General features: G+C 39.5%; 3 protein-coding genes across 7 annotated transcripts; 1 reads left to right on the forward strand and 2 right to left on the reverse strand.

Annotated features, from left to right (window-relative positions):
• Window positions 1–522: 522 nt before the first annotated feature.
• Window positions 523–9,930, reverse strand: cpsf2 (cleavage and polyadenylation specific factor 2). 2 transcript variants are annotated; one of them, XM_022217445.2, is made up of 15 exons: window positions 9,763–9,930; window positions 9,223–9,389; window positions 7,308–7,467; window positions 7,113–7,218; window positions 6,890–7,019; window positions 6,684–6,799; window positions 5,598–5,785; window positions 4,577–4,867; window positions 4,299–4,399; window positions 3,764–3,967; window positions 3,523–3,675; window positions 3,147–3,369; window positions 2,616–2,930; window positions 1,652–1,786; window positions 523–975 (listed from the first exon to the last, which is right to left on the reverse strand). In XM_022217445.2, the coding sequence occupies exons 2-15, from the start codon at window positions 9,369–9,371 to the stop codon at window positions 883–885; spliced, it is 2,364 nt and encodes a 787-aa protein (XP_022073137.1). In that variant the 5' UTR covers window positions 9,372–9,389; window positions 9,763–9,930; the 3' UTR covers window positions 523–882. The 2 variants fall into 2 exon arrangements, with proteins under 2 accessions (XP_022073137.1, XP_051816694.1); XM_051960734.1 differs by lacking the exon at window positions 9,763–9,930 and adding an exon at window positions 9,714–9,729.
• A 139-nt stretch (window positions 9,931–10,069) lies between these two features.
• On the forward strand, window positions 10,070–11,556 carry LOC127537700 (NADH dehydrogenase [ubiquinone] 1 beta subcomplex subunit 1-like). 3 transcript variants are annotated; one of them, XM_051960744.1, is made up of 3 exons: window positions 10,070–10,209; window positions 10,798–10,955; window positions 11,374–11,556. In XM_051960744.1, the coding sequence occupies exons 2-3, from the start codon at window positions 10,816–10,818 to the stop codon at window positions 11,408–11,410; spliced, it is 177 nt and encodes a 58-aa protein (XP_051816704.1). In that variant the 5' UTR covers window positions 10,070–10,209; window positions 10,798–10,815; the 3' UTR covers window positions 11,411–11,556. The 3 variants fall into 3 exon arrangements, with proteins under 3 accessions (XP_051816704.1, XP_051816706.1, XP_051816705.1); XM_051960746.1 differs by having other exon boundaries at window positions 10,081–10,192; XM_051960745.1 differs by having other exon boundaries at window positions 10,101–10,209; window positions 10,811–10,955.
• Window positions 11,557–11,704: 148 nt separating this feature from the next.
• riox1 (ribosomal oxygenase 1) lies at window positions 11,705–20,858 on the reverse strand. 2 transcript variants are annotated; one of them, XM_022217446.2, is made up of 15 exons: window positions 20,716–20,857; window positions 20,378–20,530; window positions 20,140–20,276; window positions 19,370–19,469; window positions 18,903–19,016; window positions 16,991–17,097; window positions 16,810–16,917; window positions 16,333–16,367; window positions 15,985–16,163; window positions 14,289–14,393; window positions 14,064–14,205; window positions 13,359–13,479; window positions 13,151–13,250; window positions 12,977–13,063; window positions 11,705–11,848 (listed from the first exon to the last, which is right to left on the reverse strand). In XM_022217446.2, exons 1-15 carry the CDS (start codon window positions 20,818–20,820, stop codon window positions 11,789–11,791), a joined length of 1,653 nt encoding a protein of 550 aa, XP_022073138.2. In that variant the 5' UTR covers window positions 20,821–20,857; the 3' UTR covers window positions 11,705–11,788. The 2 variants fall into 2 exon arrangements, with proteins under 2 accessions (XP_022073138.2, XP_051816695.1); XM_051960735.1 differs by having other exon boundaries at window positions 12,977–13,250; window positions 20,716–20,858.
• Between the last annotated feature and the right edge of the window lie 114 nt (window positions 20,859–20,972).

Raw genomic sequence — 20,972 nt, forward strand, 5'->3', positions numbered from 1 at the left:
TTTTACAGATATTAGCCATTTTTTGCAGTTATTTATTAATATCTCATTAAATATGCACCAATTGTGAGACACATTATTGATGCAAATAAGCCAAAATCTCAAGAATCCTGACGAGTGTGTATAAACCCCCGAAAAAAAAACAGCATTGCCATTAAACTCATGCTGAACTTGAGCATCCCTTCGATGAGATATTCAAAGGTAAGGAATGTCTTTGCATTTTCTTTTCCAAAGCTCAACACATCATGGGTTGACTTTCTCACCTTTCTCCACCATAGAACCTTAGGTTTAGTTTACCACGTAGGTCGCTAAGCCTGCTACACTGAACAACAAGCAGCTGTCTTGCTTTATCCGATCATAGTCAACAATAATGATTCAGGACTGCTAGCGTTCATAGAATAATGCCACTTTTGCTCACGTTTGGCCCCCAAAAACTAGACCTCTTCAAGAAGAGTTTGCAGCAAGGTGAATTATTTTTTCTGGAACATCAAACGCAAAAAAACAAAAACAAACTGGGTCAGTATATATGATGGTACAGTCACATTTTAGTTTAATTACTCAGCCTTTACTGTACATATGTGTAAAACATTCATGGCAATGCATAATTCCAAAAAGTTTTATTGCCAGAATAAAAGGCAAAGAGCATCCCTAATTGTGTGACTGTACAGTGGGAAGAGAAGTGGAGGTAAATTACCAATAAAAAAAAGAATGTTTTCTGGGGAAAAAAATGTATAAAAAAGAAAATATACAACAAGATTTGCAGTGAAACAGCTGGAGCGGCTCATGTGGCAGAGGAGCACTCATGTCCTCTGGGTAAAGTCCTTGTAAAGGATTGTCTCTGGTATGGGGTATGCTCTGCTGCGGCGTGTCCTGCTGCTGCTGCTGCTATACTACAGCGTACTGCTGATACAGCAGCTCCCGGATCTTATAGTAGTCGTCACATAGGCAGCCTTCCAGGCCAATGCGTCCGGCCTCCGTCTGGACAGAGCACAAAAAAGATGCACAGGTCATTTAGGTCCTCACACAACAAAGTGGCAGCTTTAAACACAGATACATAAGCTCTAAGTACAGCACACTGCTGACCTCTAACATACACGTGTTCCTCATTCCTTCCTTTCAACACATTTGGGATGAAAGTGTCTAATGAATCCACATCTAGATGTCTCATTTAAATAACACATGCTCCTTTAACGGTGCCAGCTCTCTTTGATTTCATTTTCTGGGTTGAATCTATTTTAAGTTCTTGTCAATTATGCAGTTTGTTGCTACTATCCTGACTCACTCCTATTCTTCCTTTTCCTTTAGTCGTTAAGCATTGCCCCTGAGATGTTTTCATTTCTTACTGGAGTTTTTATATCCTACTCAGGCAGGCTGCATTTGTTTCTTTTTATGTTTAATGTTCCCCTTCATATTCAGTATTGGTATTTTATTTCATTGTGTGGAGGCAAATGAGTAGATTTAGTTTTCAAGTGTTCAAACAATAATTAGGTGTTCAGAATAACACATATTGCTAGGTTTTGAAAAAAAAAAATCAAGCTGATGTTGTTGTATGTCTTTAGGACTGGTCACTTTCTCTGTTGAGGGCTGCTGCTGAGTAGCATTGCAAGGAACTAATAGACTTTACTCTCAGTTAGCCAGGCGCAAGGACACTCACCCTGCGGACGGCAACCATGTTGTTGCATACCAGCACTCCTCCCACAAACTCAGCCTGGATGCCCTCTCTCAGCAGCACCTGCTTGAAGTCAGACAGACGAGGCTCGTTGATGAACACCGACTGATGTCCAGGAATCTAGAGCGAGAATGAATATGGTGCTGGTCAGACTGCTTCTCAAAGGACTGTCTCAACTGCTAATACATGCTTCTGGACACATACTATCAGAATCATATTACAGCTCCTTCTCAGATTGTCAAGATTCTTCTGGCTATCTGTTTAGGACTGAACACTTATCTCTCTCTCTCTCTCATTGGTCAAACCACCCTGCAATGTGACAGTAATAGTTTTGGTCTACTGGCTGCAGCTGCTGGGACCTAAACCCATGTGCACCTCACACCGTTTTATTAGCATGCTGATAAAAGACACCTGAAACACTTTCAACACAATTAATTATTCCAAACAAAGTGGAGAAAATATTGAGCTTACAACCTAAATTACTGTTGAAAAGCTTGGGGTCACTTAGAAATGTCCTTATTTTTGAAAGAAAAGCAGCTTTTTTCAATGAAGATAAAAATGAATGAATCAGAAATACAGCCTAGACATTGGTAATGTGGCAAATGATTATTCTAGCTGGAAACAGCTGATTTTTAACGGAATATCTACATAGGGGTACAGAGGAACATTTCCAGCAACCATCAGTCCTGTGTTCTAATGCTACATTGTGTTAGCTAATGGTGTTGAAAGGCTAACTGATGATTAGAACACCACTGTGCAATTATGTTAGCACATGATTAAAAGTGTAAGTTTTCATATAAAACATGAAATTGTCTGGGTGACCCCAAACTTTTGAACTGTAGTGTATAGATTTTTAAATATTTCCTCAAACCCAAAACTAATATTCAAATATGATACTGCATCATGGCAACAACTTTCCAGATACTGAAAATTCTGTTTCCCGTCTCACTTCATGTGGAGGCAGTGGCTCCAGAGTGGGAATCACATCGCTGTCTTCAGACAGCTCCTTCTCATCCTCTCCAAACAGGTTCTTCATGGCACGCTGTGCTGCCACCGCTGTGGCACTGTGGTCTACGCCAAGATCGGGTGTGATGTCCATGGCTAGCTCACCGTCTTCTGCGTCGTCTTTCACACCTTCCTCCAGCATCACACCGGTATCCACCTTTACCACACGCATGTCCAGCACGCCATCGATCCATGCTAGCTCTGTGTCTTTGGCCTTGCAGAACTGCAGAGAGCTCACCAAGGAATCTTTCAGCCGCACCTTCACCAAGAGAAAATGAGATAGGATGAAGACACCAGCCAGTTTTCAAAGTTTACATTTACAGATACCATATGTTGGCTCGACTGCAGAGGGGCCTTAAAATGTAAAAATCTGACAAAGACATTCATCAGATTTTAATCCTAACTGCAGGATTTAAAATAAATGACTGAAACATTTACAATTTTGAACACTAAACAGGTATTTAGTACAGCCTACCTGATAGATGTGCGTTTCACTGGTGGCATCAATGGTTTCCTGCAGTTTGGGTGTGTACACTTTGATGTCTTTGCTGAAAGCCTTGCAGGACTCGGCCAGGTCCAAACTGGCTTCCGGCGGCCCATGAACAATCACCAGCTGTCTGGGTTTCATCTGGTTAATGATCTTCTTTATGGAGTCGCCATCAGAGCGACCTTCGTAGTCTATATACGTTACCCTTGCTCTGTTAACACACAAAAACAAGGTCAAAATTTTGAATGTTGCAGATTGGTTGAAAATCGTTAAACAGGAGTTAAGACAGTATTTCGTAATCATACAGTGATATGGAAAGTTAAACCTGCTGAGTTCTCGCTCCATTATCATGATGGTCACTGACCTGATTTCAAGATTCTCTAAACTTGAAATGCATTTGGTGGGGACAACAGACAGATCCTGGTCCATTGGTTCATCTCCATTAGTCAACCCAGATTCCAATTTGCTCTTCTCCTCCTCAGTGGCTTGGAGTTCAGGAACCAGAAACTCCTCTAACCTTGGAAAGTGCAATGTTCATTTATTGATAATGGCTCAGAATCGCACATCTTGTAATCTGATGTTCACATGCATCAAAACTGCGATACCTGATGATTTCTCCATACTCGTCCCATTTGATTCTCTCCTCATGTGTGGGGAACATGGGATAAGACTTTTTAGCCTGTTTGAAGAAACTGCCTTTGCGGCTTCCTTCGGCCTTCATCATTAAGTCGTGATGTTTGGTCTTCACTGCAGCGGGCTGATCCAGGTCATCGTCCATATCACTCTCATCACTGGAGTCCACATCGACCCTGCAAACCCAACGAGGAAAAACATTAATTCCGTTCATACCGTTTTCATTTACCCAATAGAAGCCAACGCATTTTTAGATCAGCAGCAGAGTGTACATGTTGTCTTCGGCATGTCATGACTCATCTCCTATTTTTAGATTTTCATTTAAACAGCCCGTTTCGGATTTGCAATCGAGACCACAATTTGCATTTCTGTTAGATGTTTATCCAATTTGCTGTTTCAGCTGTGAACTGACTGATCAAATGTATTGTACCACCAGCAGGCATCAGCAAGAAAAGAATTTAAGCCCCAACTCATGCTGTGTCTAAAGGAACAGCTACAGGAACTTACTCTTTTGCCTGTTCAAGTTTTTTAGCTGCTTCTTTCTTTAGTTTCTCCTTTTCAAGGTAATCTTCCAGCTCCTTGCCTTCAAGCTTCACTCTTTTCCTCACCTGTCACAATGACAAAGATAAAACATTGATATGATGCAGATGACAGAGTGACACATTGAGTTCCTTCCTCAGATGGTCTGAATATGACCAAAAGGAGCTCCATGTAGGAAAATGCTGTACTGAAGATAAATCAGAACCTCAGTCATAGTGAATCAGCATTGTGACTGCTGGTCTCACCTCCAGATCCAGCATCTTTTCTCCAGGGTTGTCAATGAGGTAGCGGGCCAAGGTTCCAGGTGTAGTGCGGTAGGTCAGGATGATGGAGTTTTTAGCGTTTTGGCACCACTGGATAAAAAGCTCTCTGGAAAAACCAGACTCGAGGTCTGGCTGGCTGCAAAGTACCACCTTTGGGCTGGGCACCCGGGCCAGGTCAGCCAGACTGTGACACAGGGTCAAGTGTCGGAACTGAAAGGGGTTGTTTCTCTTGTCCTCAAAACACCTCATGAGCTTGTCACTCATCCACTCCACCTACAGAGAATTAGCAGATTATACAAGATGATATGAGAAAAGCACTCACAGAGCGCAGTACTCCGCCAAGGCTGTTCAGTCGTATCGTTTCAGATGGTTGAAATCTTGAAAAAAATTGTGGCAGAAATCACAGCACCATGGAATACGGCAAATTAATACAGATGTACCGACAAACAAAATGACCTTGTGCTGAGCACAGGCGCGTGTTACATATGTGTACGTTATTTATGGATACTGAATCATGTGACCTAAACATATAGCAGGTGGGGGGAATTGGTGGGACTTGGAAAGACCCCCACAATTTAATCAATTGTTCCTTGTGTCATTTCTGACGACTAAGTCTGCAGCGTTGGATTTGTAGTGGGATCGCAAGGATACAGAAATCTTTAACAAATCTGTCGATCCACACTATAAGTCGCATCACTGCTAAAATCTGATCACTTGGTCCTTGTGTCATTTCTGACCTTCCCTGACAATTTCATCCAGATCCATTAGTCCGTTTTTGAGTAACGTTCCTAACAGACAGACAGACGAACAAACGTACGCTGATCGTCACATAACTCCACCATTCCTCGGCGAACTAGTTATGGCAACGAAAAAGCAAAAACTACGTATTATTTGCCACTTTGTATCTGTGTCAATACTAAGATGAAATGAGGTTATTTGAAACATTTTGATTTGAAAATCCGAACAGTACATTCCATCAGTAGTTCTAATCGCTGACTGATACCTGGGACTTGGAGAACTCCACCACATTGTAGCTGACATTGTTGAGCAGAGCTAGAGGGTAAGCGCCCAGCCCCGCATCCTTTGTCCTCCAAATCTGGTCCAACAGCTGAGCCAGTTCCAGCACACGTCCAGCTGTATCCACAGCAATGAGGACATTACCGTCACCACGCAGGGTCTCCATCACATTGGCTTTCGGAGGTAAATAGAGAAATAAAAAGAATTCGTCAAAAAAAAAAAAATCCTGCAGATCAACCAAAGCAGGTAACTGCATAGTACCTTTTAGGAAAAGTTTTTTGGGCAGTCTATGGGGCTTGTTCTTGAGAACTCTGTGTAAGTTGTTTGGCCTTTGTGCAATACGATCATGTGTAATAGTATTAGAGGGTCATGACCAATAGTGATAATGGGATATGTGCTGCAGTATTGTTAAAGAGACACGTATAGTGTAATTATGTGTAATGAACTGAGGGATATGTGCAATACAATCACATGTAATCAGGTCAGAGATATATGTAGTGGAATCTTGTGTAACTGTGACAGAGTGGCATGTGTAATAGAGCTAGAGGGGTAAGTGTAGTATGACAATGTGCAATAGTCATAGAGGAACATGTGCAATATAATCATGTGCCAATGTTAACTAATTATTGGTTAGTAGCTTGCTTTAGTCCTACAGCTTTTGTCTCTTTGTGTGCACTGTGTTGTTGTTTGTATGTCTTTGTTCAGTTCTGGTATTATGTTATCTGACATTTTTTTTAAATTTGTAACCTGCAAATGGGACTTGAGATGGAAATCTCTCGTATTTACATGTAAATGTTCATGAATACAAACCGTCCCATTTAAAAAATAATAGTAATAATGATAATACACTGCGTTATTCATTCTTTGTAAGTAAATTTGAATATGGCAGTTAGAGTGAAATAACAGAGGAGGGCAGAGGGAATATGCAAGACCAGACACAAGGAATATCACGGCCACATGCTATGTATTTTACACTACCTTGTACAGTATTTTAGATTTTTAATTTGATGGTGCTAATAAGATATTAGCTAATAAGATATTAGCACTATAGAGTCCTGTGAATAATACTCACTTAACAGCTGCTCATCTCTTTGTTTGCGACGTGGTTGTACATATGCAGCATTGAAGGAGTCTGTAATAAGTAAGGACGGACGACTAATACTCTCCAACGTGCAGCCGTTGAGGTGACTAGAATAGACAGAGTAAAAGGTACACAGACTGAGAACCACCAAACAACAAATACTATTCTATTTCATATGTATGAATTGTCTCTCTCACATTTCTCTCTTATGATTGAAGTCCACGGCGTAGACAATCTCCTCCTCCCCGTCCTTCACAATTTTCCAGATTGTGCCTCCAATCATGTGTCCGGCTGGAAGAGGAGTGATGGAGAGACCATGCCCTTTACCTGTCATTTGAAAAAGATTTTGAAAAAGACATTGTTAAATGTCATACATAAATTGGGATGAATCCTGACTCATGACGGTCTGCTGTCACTCACCTTTCAGATTGACAATCTGAGAGTATTTCAGCTGCTGGATTTTATCAAAAGCACAGTCCACATCATCAAGGGTGAAGAGTGTGAAATCTTCACTATTGTTTCGAGACTAAGGTGACAGAAGGAAAGAACATTTAAACAAGAAACAAAGCTATGTTAGTAAGCATCTTTACATACATTTTTTACATTCCTGCTTACCTGATACAGATCATACATGAACATCTGACCCATTTTGTAGACAGGAATCGTGGCGTAGATAGTGCAGTTAAGACCCAGTTTGCCCACAGCATAGGGCAGGGCTCCCAGGTGTATGGGATCAGGGTGGGAGAGAAGCACAGCATCAACCTGGTGAACATATCTGGAGGGGAAAATAAACAATCACATACATTTCAAAATGAAAGATGAGAGGAAAGACTGATGTAATCGGATGATGAAGATGGAGACATCCGATGCGCCTCCAAAGGTGGACTGGACACTCCTGAAATCTCACTGTAACTGTGATTGGTTTACAGAAATAAAAACAAGCCAGTGTGTTTTATTTACCCCAACTGTAGACTGATAGTGTCATGCAGCCAGATCATTATACATTACAGAATGACCTGTTTAAGTGAGACTGGTGTGCAAGTGAACACAGCCAACATAGCGCTAATGGTTATGTGTAGCTGCAGCCAGTCCGTCCGCAAACATCTTGGAGAACTTAACGTGCCGTTATTTGGTGGAGGCGCACAAACAGACCTCCAAACATTAACAGGTGATTAAATTTAGTACGTTGCTTCCACTTGTTTGTAGTACTCTTTCCTCTGAGTATAAATACCTGCACCTGCAGGCAGCAACAGAATTCCTATGAGCATCTTGGAAGCAAGTTTTAATTTTTTTTCCATACAATACTTCACTATCACTTCTAACATGGAGATAGCATCGATCAAGATCTAACAGCGAATTACGTTGCTTACTGTTTTTCACGTCTGACAGGTGAGCTTCACACATTCAGCTGCAATTCATCAGCTGAAGATAAATCATTTGTTACAGAGCTGAATCTTTAGTGGACCTCAGGAAGAAGCCTCTCACCATCCGTAAACTGAGAGGGCTTTACGTTGCCCCTCATCTCCTTCCGTTGCTGTATCAAAGCATCAACCAGTCCATCCTCCTGTACTGCTCCACCTCCTTCTATGACATGCTCTTTGTTACAAACAAAACCAAACTCTTACACATAGTGACCACTGCCTCCAAAACAATCGGTCTTTCCACACCAAACCTCACAGAATTAAACAACAGGGCCATTACACGAACTGCAAACATAACACCACAGGACAAACCTCATCCTCCTCCCCTCATGACACAGATAGAGAACGCTGGGATAACCCCATGTGTTACAGCAACCCCTAACAAAAGACCAAGGTGATCTGGCCAGAGTGAGAACTACACTTTCATTTTAAACAGTGCTTCTGTAGAATGTGTTTTTATACTGTCCTGTCAAAGCAAATCAAGCAGAATGGTGCTGTGGAAAAGAATTTCCCCATGGGGACAATAAAGTCTAAGTTACTCACAGTTGGAAAATACCTTACTGTCAAAGTTTGATCTGTTTACTTAATCTAAATATCTTTCTGTCATATCAAGTGTTGTTTTTTAATCCACAGCAGGAAATCTGCAGCGGTGACACTATTGCATGCAGGGATGTATAATAGACCTTTACCCCTCTGACTGATAGGCTAACTATAAAACATGGCATGTGTGGATAAATAACAATGAAAACACATTTAATTGTACCATAAGTGGCTGTAGTAAGATAGATTACATCACACATTGACAGCATTTTTACTATTGAAATCAAAAATAAACTAGGTGAAGGAGTTCCCCCCAGCATCTCATTTTGAAGAGTGATCATCTGTATAGGCATTAGTCAGTGCACATGTAACAATTAGTAAAATGAATTGTAAAACACAAAACCAAAGTTCATCCAAATGTGATTTCTGAATTAGCCTCTAAACTACAACAGCCTAACAAAAATCCTCAAAATGACGTATGGTTGTTGTTTTTGTGGGCCATCCCAAGGCATATAGGTTCCCAATCTAGGCCAAGCCAATGAAATGTGTCCAGACGCACTCCTGCTTACCGTTTCATAGCGTCGATGATGTCCATAGAAAAGTTCTCATCCCACCCACAGTCCAGCAGAAAGCGAAATTCATCCACCTGCAGCAAGTAACAGAGAGCGGACTCCTCCTGAACTCCTGACACGGCCGTAAGCTTGATGATGGACGTCATTTTTGCTCAGTTGTCGCGCTGAAAGTACAGTTAGATTTATATGTTATTCAAAACAATCCCAATGCAACCCACTTTAAGTTGTGAGGCTCTTAACTGCGCGTCTTCAAATGCAACTGCACACAAAACTCATTCATTTCAAAGAATCTGAGCGACAAAGAACACAAACAAAAGATAGCTGTCTTTTAAAATAGCATTTTACGAAATAGCTAATAGCATGAAGTTGCATACGTTTTCACTGTGTAGTTAGTTATGCGAACAGAATGTAAAATAATTAAAGTTAAATTAAAGATGCTAGTTTGCCCAGCAAATTACCCGGCAAAGCCTATTTAGCATGCTGCTTACATGTTAGCTTGTGGCTGTAGGGAAATCGACAAAGAAAGGTGCAACATACCGTGTAGCACACAACATAAACTCTCTCCAACTTGAAGATATAGAAAAAAAAATAAAGATGATTTGCTATAATTCTAACATTACGACATATTGGTTAGCGTTTCTGAATACACACTAATACAGACATGTTGAGGCAGACATGTTTGGCGCTGCATCATGTGTGAAAGGGCATAGGAGCGTACCACGTATGGCGGTGTCAATACAAAATCATTTCTGTCAAAACACAAAATGCTGTTTTCTTCATAATATATTTTTTATAATTTTTCTGCTTCAAAATTGTGTATTCTTATTTTATAATGTATTTAATAACACGTGGCAAGGGCTATGTAAGAAATAATGGTGTTTTGATTCAGTGAATGACCACGTCTTAGTTGGACTGTTGGTATTGTCCAATGTCCTTCCCTTGGTGAATGAGGAGCTGAAGGCCGCAGGTCGGTGAAAACAGAAGGTAATATTTTAAATCCGCAGTGCCTCTTCTCTTTATTGTTAGTGCACTGTAACCCGTTTACTGTATTAGACACACATTTAATACTTAAACCGAGAATCGTTCTTCATTTAATCTAAAACCCACTGCTAACATCAGCTAGCTAGCAGGTTAGCTAGCCAGGCATTGCTAGCTGGTGCATTGAAATTGTTTTTAGAAAGTTTGCAGGGCGACTATTGCTTCAGAATTTAGCTCCTCTTCGAAGGCAGATATAATGTAATTGTATACTGTGCATTGTACCTAGCAAGCACTGTGTATGTTATTTAAAGTGGCCGCTGTTTAGTAAAAAGTGTAGTTTTCTAATCATCAATTAGCCTTTCAACACCATTAGCTGACAATGTACCATGAGAACACTGGATTGATGGTTGCTGGAAATGTTCCTCTGTACCCCTATGTAGATATTCCATTAAAAATCAGTCATTAACCACATTAATAATACCTAGACTGTATTTCTGATTAATGTTATCTTCATTGAAAAAGCTGCTTTTCTTTCAAGACATTTCGAAATGACCCCAAACTTTTGAACGGTCGTGTAAGTTACATTGTCTTTAGATTCTTTTGGCAGGAACCATGGTGAATTTTGCAGCAGTTGCCCGTGAGTATTGGGCACACATATTCGTTCCTATGGGCTTTGTGATTGGATGGTACCTTGACAAACAACAGGACCAGAAGCTGACAGCTTTCAGGAATAAGAGTGTTTTGTTCAGAAGGTAAGGAAAAAAAAGATCATGTTCAACAAAAGAAGTACCTGGGGGGCATTTGTTCTACCAGTGATGTAAAGATTATATGGCATTTAAGTCACATGATGAGATTTTACCATGTTTAGATGCATTAGTGTGCATGACGGGTTTTTTTTCCAAGTCAGCAAATATCTCACTGACAAAGGCAACACACTGAATTGCAGATGGAATAGTAAACTGTAGATATGCTGTCACTCTAGTTTGGAAAACCCAGTGATAAATATTTGACACATCTGAGATACTAATTTACAGAGTAGGGTTGATTTCCAAACCATATATGCTTTAAACTCAGATTTTAGGTAAGCTCAGAGAAACTTTTCACTTTGAACAGACCCCCCCGGTCAAAGCACAATCTTATGAAACATCTGATTTATTTTATTCCTTGCAGGGAGCTGAAGCCTGGCGAGGAGGTGACCTGGAAGTAGACCCTCCTCTGCTTGAAAAGCCCTCGTACCTGTGGTGTGAATGATTGATGGGTGGCCCATTAAATTGCAATACCTAACAGGACTCCTGCACTTCTACATTTGAGTTGTATCAACCAGTAATAAACATGTTGTTTCTCATCAAAAAATGTGGTACTCTTCAGTGATTTTTAATTTTTGTTTTTACACAGCACATTAATTTTTTTATTTAAATGGTTCAAATTAAGCTGAACAGACAATTTGATACACAGCTTATCCAATTCCAGGAGCATTAATAAAGACTCCTTGAGACAAAAGTATTTTCACATCAAAGGTTTTATTTTGTACAAAGTTAAGTTGAATCCATTCACACAATCAGCATGACTGAAGAATCTATGGCCACTACAGAGGTTCTGCACTGTGGATAATCCCCTTCTCAAAAAGCAGTTCAGCCAAAGCAATCTGGGGAAAAAATGAAAACCATCATCTGAACAATTTGACTTCATGTCTCAAATATGGGTAATTTAAATTAAATTATGTGTAAAAAAAAAAAAAAAAGAAAAAAACATCATGTAGACATACAATACCATTCAAAAGTTTTGGGTCACCCAACAAATTTTATGTTTTCCATGAAAACTCACTTTACTTCATGGTTTTCCAGTCATTGGTTAGCCTTTCAAAACCATTATCTAACAATGTAGCATTAGAACACAGGAGTGATGGTTGCTGGAAATGTTCCTCTGTATACCTATGGAGATATCAGATTAAAAATCAGCTGTTTCCAGCCAGAATAGTCATTTACTACAATGTCTAGACTGTATTTCTGATTCGTTTAGTGTTATCTTCATTGAAAAACGATTTTCTTTCAAAAATAAGGACATTTCTAAGTGACCCCAAACGTTTGAACGGTAGTGTAAGCACTCCTGCTTTCGAGAAGCAGACATTTGTTGTGTCCATTTCTAAAATACTTCATGCACACTAGGGCTGCACGGGAAAAAAAATGGCATTATGATACTTATTTTTTCTGCAGGATACATTATGATATGAAGAAAGGAAATCTCACCATGTGACTCTAATTACAAAACAAAATTACTTTCTAGAATGATTGAGGTGGAGTGTACCTGCTGAGAAAAGAGAAAGTCTTTGGAGCCTTTCTCATATAGTGTAAAACTGGCAAAGGCATCCAACGTATTTTTTTAGCTTTGGATGGCATTTGGCTCTGGCTCTGCTCTTTTCATACAGAGCTTTGTGCTGCTGTTTTAAATAGTCAAACTAATAAGCGGCCTCGTGTAATGGAAAATATTGGAAGACAATGCTGACAGAGAATTAGTATTGGTCAATATCAGAGTAAATAAGGTTCTAACACAGACTTATTTTGTAAATTAATCATGTAAAATATGAACTATGCAAGTTTCTATATCAAGCTGCAATAGCAGCTGTAGTATGTGTTTGACTTCACATCTCTTGTGATGTGAGAATTGCCCAAATGCACGTTGATGCTCAGTTTATTGTGCAGCCCCGATGTAAACTGTCATGAAAGAGCCCTCCTCATCAGTACAGAGAACTGACAGGGTGAATGTAAAAACCTACCTTTTCCTGCACAGAATCACACGGAAGGCTTCCTACTGTCACAAAGTTGGGATATGAATGGATCAGAAACTCCATAGCATCTGTATGCTGCAAGAACAAGCAGAACATCAGCACAATCTTTAGGAAACTATTTACCCTGCATGTTGTTAGAAACACAGATCTGTGCATCTCTACCTCTGCTTTTACTTCAAAACTCTTGAGCTCCTCTTTGTGGTAAACTCTTGAGTTGTCTGTGGTGTAGTAAAGATGAACAGCATTTCCATCACTGCATAACCTGGTAAGGAGAGAGCGTAAAGTCCAAATCAACTGATTACATTTCCGCTTCAGTGTGCGACTCACAACATACAGTAAAAGAAACTATTGCTTCTGCTAGTTGTATTACCTGGCACACCCAGCGCGAAGAACTCTGACTTGGGTCTGGGTTGTAATATGAATATCCACATCCTTAACTTGTCCATTCTCCCACCTAGCCGGTGCTCCTTGCACACTGCTGGCCAGTTCATCTGTGAACGATGGTGTGGTTTTCTTAGTGATTGGACCCTACACTCTTTCATAAGCCATTTTTGTCATTTTGGTTAAAAATAATAATTTCCTTTATTGTTTGTGTTATATTTTTGTTAACACAAGAATGATTTTACATTTGAAATATGTTTATTTTTCACTTTATGGTAGATTTTGAACATTTTGAAAATTGAAAAAGACGAATATTACACTGAACAGCAAGAGAAGAATGTCAACCTTTTTCCACTCTTTTCCTGTGGCTACTTTCTGTCCCTCCAAGTGTGCACACTGTATCACTCTTGTATGATATTATCAGGGATAAAGAGCTTGAGGTAGTAATAGAAACATCACAATTTATTTGGAAGTATAAAAGCAAACTTAAAAATGTTAATGGAATGATATCAAAAAACATGTTTTTTGAGGAATAGCTGGAATATGAAATGATGAAACTTTTCATTGCAAGAATATTGCAAGAAAAAGACCTCACTGGGTCATTTTTGAGCCACTAGGGGTTGAAATAAAAGCGGTCTGCAAGTCAAGCTGTCCTTTAATGCAGTACCACAACGCTCTCCTTCCCATCACATACCTGGAGAAAGCACAGGAGGCAGGCAGTCGTGCAGGAAGTCTCTGGCTTTCTGATCGACAGCAGCATCTACTGGGGCATAATTCGTTAGTTTCTTCATCAGACTCGCAATTTGTGAAAAGAATCTTTCCCTGCGTGGGTCCTCCTGTGCAAGAACAACATCACTTATTAGTAGGGTAATTCCTGGCCACAAATGAACAGCAAAGTAAGACCATGTCTAATAATCACCTTGTCAGAGTTCTGTACTCCCATGTATGTCAGGTAGTCCAGAGGTAAACCCCGTCTGAACTCCACATCCTCCTCCATTGCGATTTCTAATGCTGCTGGAACCAACTAAAAAAAGAGCAGTAAAAACGTGACCTTTTATTAGATTAATACAAACTATTAACTGTTAAACAGGTAATGAAAAGATGCAAAAAAAAAAAAAAAAAGATAATCAGGCTCAGAAAGGTTAAGACGTAATATACACTACCAGTCAAAAGTTTGGACACACCTTATCATTCAATGTTTTTTCTATATTTTTACTACTTTATACACTGTAGATACATACTCAATACATTAAAACTATGAAGCAAGATATATGGAATTAGGCAGCAAACAAACAATTGTAAAATAACTCTAAATATGTTTTAGATTTTAGATTCCTCATAATAGCCACCCTTTGCTTTCATTACTGCTTTGCACTCTCTTGGCATTCTTTCAATGAGCTTCATGAGGTAGTCACCTGAAATGGTTTTCACTTCACAGGTGTGCCTTGTCAAGGTTAATTTGGGGAATTTCTTGCCTTCTTAATGGGGTTGGGACCATCAGTTGTGTTGTGCAGAAGTCAGGTTGGCACACAGTTGAAAGCCGTATTTGACAACTGTTAGAATCCATATTATGGCAAGAACCAATCGGCTAAGTAAAGAGAAACAATCCATTATTACTTTAAGAGCTGAAGGTCAGTCAGTCCGGAAAATTGCAAAAACTTTGAATGTATCCCCAAGTGCCGTCGCAAAAACCATCAAGCGCTACGATGAAACTGGCTCATATGAGGGCCACCCCAGGAAAGGACGACCAAGAGTAACCTCTGCTGCCGAGGATAAGTTTATTCAAGTCACCAACCTTAGAAATGACAACAGCACCTCAGATTAGAGCCAAGATAAATGCCAGACAGAAATCTAGTAGCAGACACATCTCTACATCAACTGTTCAGAGGAGACTATGCCAATCAGGCCTTTATGGTCAAATAGTCGCTAAGAACCACTACTAAGGAAAATCAACAAGCAGAAGAGATTTTTTTGGGTCAGAAAACACAGGGAATGGACATTGGACAGTGGAAATCTGTGCTTTGGTCTGATGAGTCCAAATTTCAGATCTTTGGGTCCGCTGTATCTTTACGCGATGCAGAAAAGGTGAACGGATGGTCTCTACATGCATGGTTCCCACCATGAAGCATGGAGGAGGAGATGTGATGGTGTGGGGGTGCTTTGCTGGTAACACTGTTGGAGATTTATTCAAAACCCAATCCAGATGGTTTGGGATGAGATGGACGGCAGAGTGAAGGAAAATGGGCCAACAAGTGCTCAGCATCTCTGGGAACTCCTTCAAGACTGCTGGAAAACCGTTTCAGACTCCCTCATGAAGTTCATGGAGAGAATGCCAGGAGTGTGCAAAGAAGTAAGCAAAGCAAAGGGCGGCTATTTTGAAGAATCTAAAATATAAAACATATTTTGACTAATTTCACCCTTTTTTACTACATAATTCCGTATGTGTTCATTCATAGTTCTGATGCCTTCAGTGAGAATCTACAATGTAAATAGACATGAAAATAAAGAAAAACATTAAGTGAGAAGGTGTATCCAAACTTTTGACTGGTAGTGTAGGTGTGAGGTTGCAGTCCCTTCTGCAGGCATGTGACACAGCAAGGATGGACGTTTTTTACCCTCTGCAGCAGATCGCCCCAGCTGTTCTTCTGGAAAGAGGAGATGGTGATGTGCAGAGAGTGTGCATCTGGTAGGCAGTTCCCCTGATGGATGAATCCCCGGGGAAAGTAGAGGAGATCTCCAGCTTCTACCACAACATCCAGGATTGGCTTCCCAATGTCTGCCTCATTAAAGTTTGCTGTAGGACAAACAAAAAGCTTTCATCTCTGAAAAATTTCTGACAGTACTTTAAATAATTGAAAAGAATAATTGTAATTATTTATGAATTACTTTAGGCAAAGTGAGACCAATTTCTCTCATTACAAAAATAAAACAATAAATACTGCAATAATAGAATTTTTACTCACGACTTGAAAGCACGGGCAAAACCTCGTCTTCTGTCCTAATATCCAGAAACCACCGGGCACACACACACACAAACAAACAAACAAACACCTTTAAAATGTTATACTATAACATGATAAATTAGCACTGGTTGTGTATTGTTATGCCAAAAACATTAGGAAACACAAATGCTATATTGACGATGCAAAAAGCATAATTTAGTTTATCATGACCCAGATATTGAAGACAGACTGCTTTAAAAAGAAAAAAAAACCACAAACACACAGACATATTGTGACATCTGTCAAAACTTATATTGCTTAAATTTTTTAAAAATCTTGCTCTAAAAAAAAAATACAAATACTACAATATGATTTGATTCACTGAAATGAAAATAATGTGTTAAATAAATGAATAAAACTTCTTTTTTTTTTTTGTATTGTTAAATACAGCAAAAGTGTGAACTCCGACATCTTTTGAAAGGCTTCCTCATGTTTCACCTCGGGTTGTACACTCTCCAGTGTTTCTTCCCCTCCAGCTGAACCACAAATGCCTCAATGTCGTCATAATGTGGAGCAAATCCTTGAGTTCCAGGTGGTGTCAGGTATCTGGTTAAACAAAGCACGCATTAACAATGAAAGAAAGATTTTTTTAAGACAGATTTTTGGCACAAATACTTACACATTGGCTCCTGCCATGCTGCCAAACTGCTCTTGGAGGATGGACAACACGTTCCACACTGTGGAGGAGAAAGCCTGAGGATTCAGCATGCGAAGGGAGCAGCCACTCTAGAAAACAGAGATAGGATGACGAGTACTATTCTGCAATGAGGCCGCAGATGAAGTCCTGATACGGTGAATGCACTAAACAGGAAAACGCTCCTTGCTTGCAGCGCTGAAATTCATTTTTAAAATAATTTTATGCATTGTTTAATACACTGCCTGTCTAAAAAAAAAGTTGCACACACTAATATTTCATTGGACCACCTTTAGCTCTGACGACACACATTCGCCGTGGCATCGTTTCGATAAGCTTCTGCAATGTCACAGCGTTTATTTCTGCCCAGAGTTGCACCAATTTTCTACCAAGATCTTACATTGATGATGGGAGAGAAGGACCGCTGTGCAAAGTCTTCTCCAGAGCATCTCAAAGATTCTCAATGGGACTGAGGTCTGGACTCTATGGAGGCCAATCAATGTGTGAAAATGATGCCTAATACTCTCTGATCCAATCATTCACAATGTGAGCCCCATGAATCGTCATCTTGGAACATGACCATGCCATCAGGGAAGAAAAACTCCATTGACGGACAGACCTGGTCGTTCAGCATATTCAGCTAGTCAGCTGACCTCATTCTTTGGGAATATAATGTTGCTGAACCTGACCAACCCCATGTCATAACCCTGACCCCTACAGACATGTAGGCACTAGGTATGATGAATGCGTCACTTCATCTTACTGTGATGCACCCATCACTTTGGAAAAAGATAAATCTAGATTCATCAGACCACATGACCTTCTTTTATTGCTCCAGAGTCCAATTTTTATGCTACCCAGCAAACTAAAGCCTTTTTTCTAATTAGCCTCACTGATCAGTGGTTTTCTTTGAGCTACACTGCCATTTATCCCCAATCCTTTGAGTTTCCTTCACATTGTGTGTGGAAATGCTCTTACTTTCACTATTAAAAATAGCCATGAGTTCTACTGTTGATTTCCTACGATCATCTAAGAGTTTGTTCCGACTGCATTTGTTCCTTGAAGATGATGGTTCACCACTATCCTTAAGCTTCTAATAATGCGTTGGACGATTCTTAATCTGATTTTAGTAGTTTCAGACATCTCCAAAGTTGTTTCTTTGCTTGAAGCAGGCCAATAATTTGACCCTTCTGAGACAGATTAACATCCTTTCCACGACCACAGGATATGTCGTCCAACATGGTTGTTTAAGAAATGAGAAGCCACTCTCTGCTTCAGCTATGGCTAATAAGTTGTTGTCAGCTGAAATGTATTCATCACTGTAGTAATTATCCAATGGAAACCTCTTACCATTTTGCTTAGTTAAATTCAGGTGGCAACTTTTTTTTTTTTTTTTTGACAGGCAGTCTACATAAAGTTTGGGGTCACTCAGACAATTTCATGTTTTCCATGAAAACTCACACTTTTGTTCATGTGCTAACATAATTGCAACAAGGGTTTCCTAATCATCAATGAGCCTTTCAACACCATTAGCTAACACAATGTAGCATTAGAACACAAGAGTGATGGTTGCTGGAAATGTTCCTCTGTACCCCTATGGAGATATTCCATTATAAATCAGCCGTTTCCAGCTAGAATAATCATTTATCACATTAACAATGTCTACACTGTATTTCCGATTCATTTACTTTTATTTTCATTAAAAAAAACTGCTTTTCTTTCAAAAATAAGGACATTTCTAAATAACCCTAAGCTTTTGAAAGGTAGTGTATATCTAGAAAACATAGCAAGGCCAATAAACTTAAATGACCCCGCAGAAAAAGTGAATGCTTATATGCTACAATGGAACACATTATTAGAAACTAGTATTGTAATCTGGCATTAGAAATAACCCCACCTCATAGAAGTCCCACACAGTGAATGGTAAAGCTCGGCCTAGGGGATTGTGTGTTTCTCTCTTGCCATTAGTGTAGCTCGTGACATCCAGGTTCACTCCGTACTGAACATCCTCCTGAAACGAGACAACACAAACATGCAGGTAATGATAAAGATCTTTGTAATTTAAGTTGTTATTCAGGCATTTATTATTTTTCTTCATAATTTAAAAAATAAGATCAAAATACAAAGAACTCTTCTGAATAGTTCCTAGTCTGTTCAATTAGGGGTAAGAAGAGGCTATTCCTCACTATTAACCATTCACCAAAACCAAGCTTTGTCTGACTCATTCAGTGCAAAAAGTAATTTTTTAAATGATGCAAATTATCTGCTCCATTTTTTTTTTTTTTTTTTTATTTCCAGCACTAAGTAGCATCCTTGAATCCTACACCTTTCAAATTCACACACTGTGACACTTCACATAGTTACCTCTCTCAGGATAAAATCAAACTCTTTAGTGGAGAACAGGCCCATGTAGTAATCTAGATTCTTGCGCTGAACAAAGATGGGCTTCTTTTCCCACGTGTCTCTTAGAAAAAGGAAAAAATGCAACATTACCAGTCACAGTGAGTGTATATTCGAACAAAAGGTGACATGTGCTGCAGGGTTAGAGGATATATCCTCAAGGTTGGTTCTGAGTTGTTGTTTTTCTAACCAAACACTTAAGGTTTCTGATACCCTACACAGGATGGGGTAATTTTTACCGATGAATTTATGTCAGTACATTACTTCTTTTGGTTTGTATTTGATAATACACATCCTGCAATTACAGCATATATGGGTCATTCCAAAATTGGAGGACATTTGGACTTCTAAATTTTTGAAAAATAAACCTTCTCTTTTACAATTTTCTGCTACATATTCATCAATAACAGGTAATAAACTATCAAAGGCTTGATAGGCTCAGATTGCACATCAATGGCACCATTTTTGATCCATTTTAAGGGGTTACTCTAGACTTATTTGGCATTTTAAAAATACTTTGAAACATTATTTTCTACAATTTTTTTAAAGATTTGGTCTCAGGACAAATGCATTTACACAACAACTGCATGTTTTAGTATTTTGTTCATGGATTGTTTGAAATTTAATGGGTGGAACGTAAAATGTTCTCTACTTCTGGAATGACCCACAATGTTTGTTACGTTGAGTTTTGTTTCGCTTGATTTTTTCTTTATCCTCACCACACTTGTTAGTACCTGAAGAAGGACTTGGCAGGAATGGGGTGGATGAGCCACTGGAACAGCTTGCTTGCTCGCTCCCTGCTGTTGTTGAGTTTGGACAGGTCGGTCAGCAGAGCACCCAGAAGCTCTCCATTCACACACTCCACCTCCTCCTGCTCAGGAAACATGATTATTCCACTAGGCTTGACCTCGTAGAGCAAGGTTTTTAGGTTTAGGGGTAAATAAAAAACATAATAAAACCCTGAACACTCACATCTGTGTTCGCCTTAAGGCTTCCCTCTCTGCTTGGAGCCTTCAGACGCTTCTTTTGCATCTTCTTCTTTTCAGCTTTCATTTGCGATTTCAATGCGTTGACTTTAGCAGCTGCAGCTACACTGTCCTTTTTCTTTTTCTTCTTAGCTGCCACCTACAAATAAATACATACACGTTCATTTCGACACGGTGATGATGCGAAGTATGGTGTGGGAAAATGAACAAGAGTGCGCGGATAAAGAGGACAGTGCTAGTGTTGTACTGTTTACAGCTGCAGACAGGTGTAGGACAGAACCTGATACCGAGTCAGAATGAAGCACATTATTGTACAATGTCTACCTTCACCGAGGACTTCTGATGAGGAGAATGGAGCTCTGAAGGCAAAGTTTGATATAAAGCAAAGGCTGACATGTGTTTTCTCTCCATTTTGCAGTTGGACGTCATCACATTGCGCCTGGTACAGTCTCTTCTTCTATGGACGATTTCCATTCGGAGACTCACTATTGCCACCTAGAAATAAGAAAAAAAAAAAAACACAAACAAGAAAAACATACTTCAAGACATTTGCAACTGTTATATTTTTCCTTGATTATGAA

Source organism: Acanthochromis polyacanthus, chromosome 16, assembly GCF_021347895.1.
Source record: "Acanthochromis polyacanthus isolate Apoly-LR-REF ecotype Palm Island chromosome 16, KAUST_Apoly_ChrSc, whole genome shotgun sequence".
Classification (NCBI taxonomy): Eukaryota; Metazoa; Chordata; class Actinopteri; family Pomacentridae; genus Acanthochromis; species Acanthochromis polyacanthus.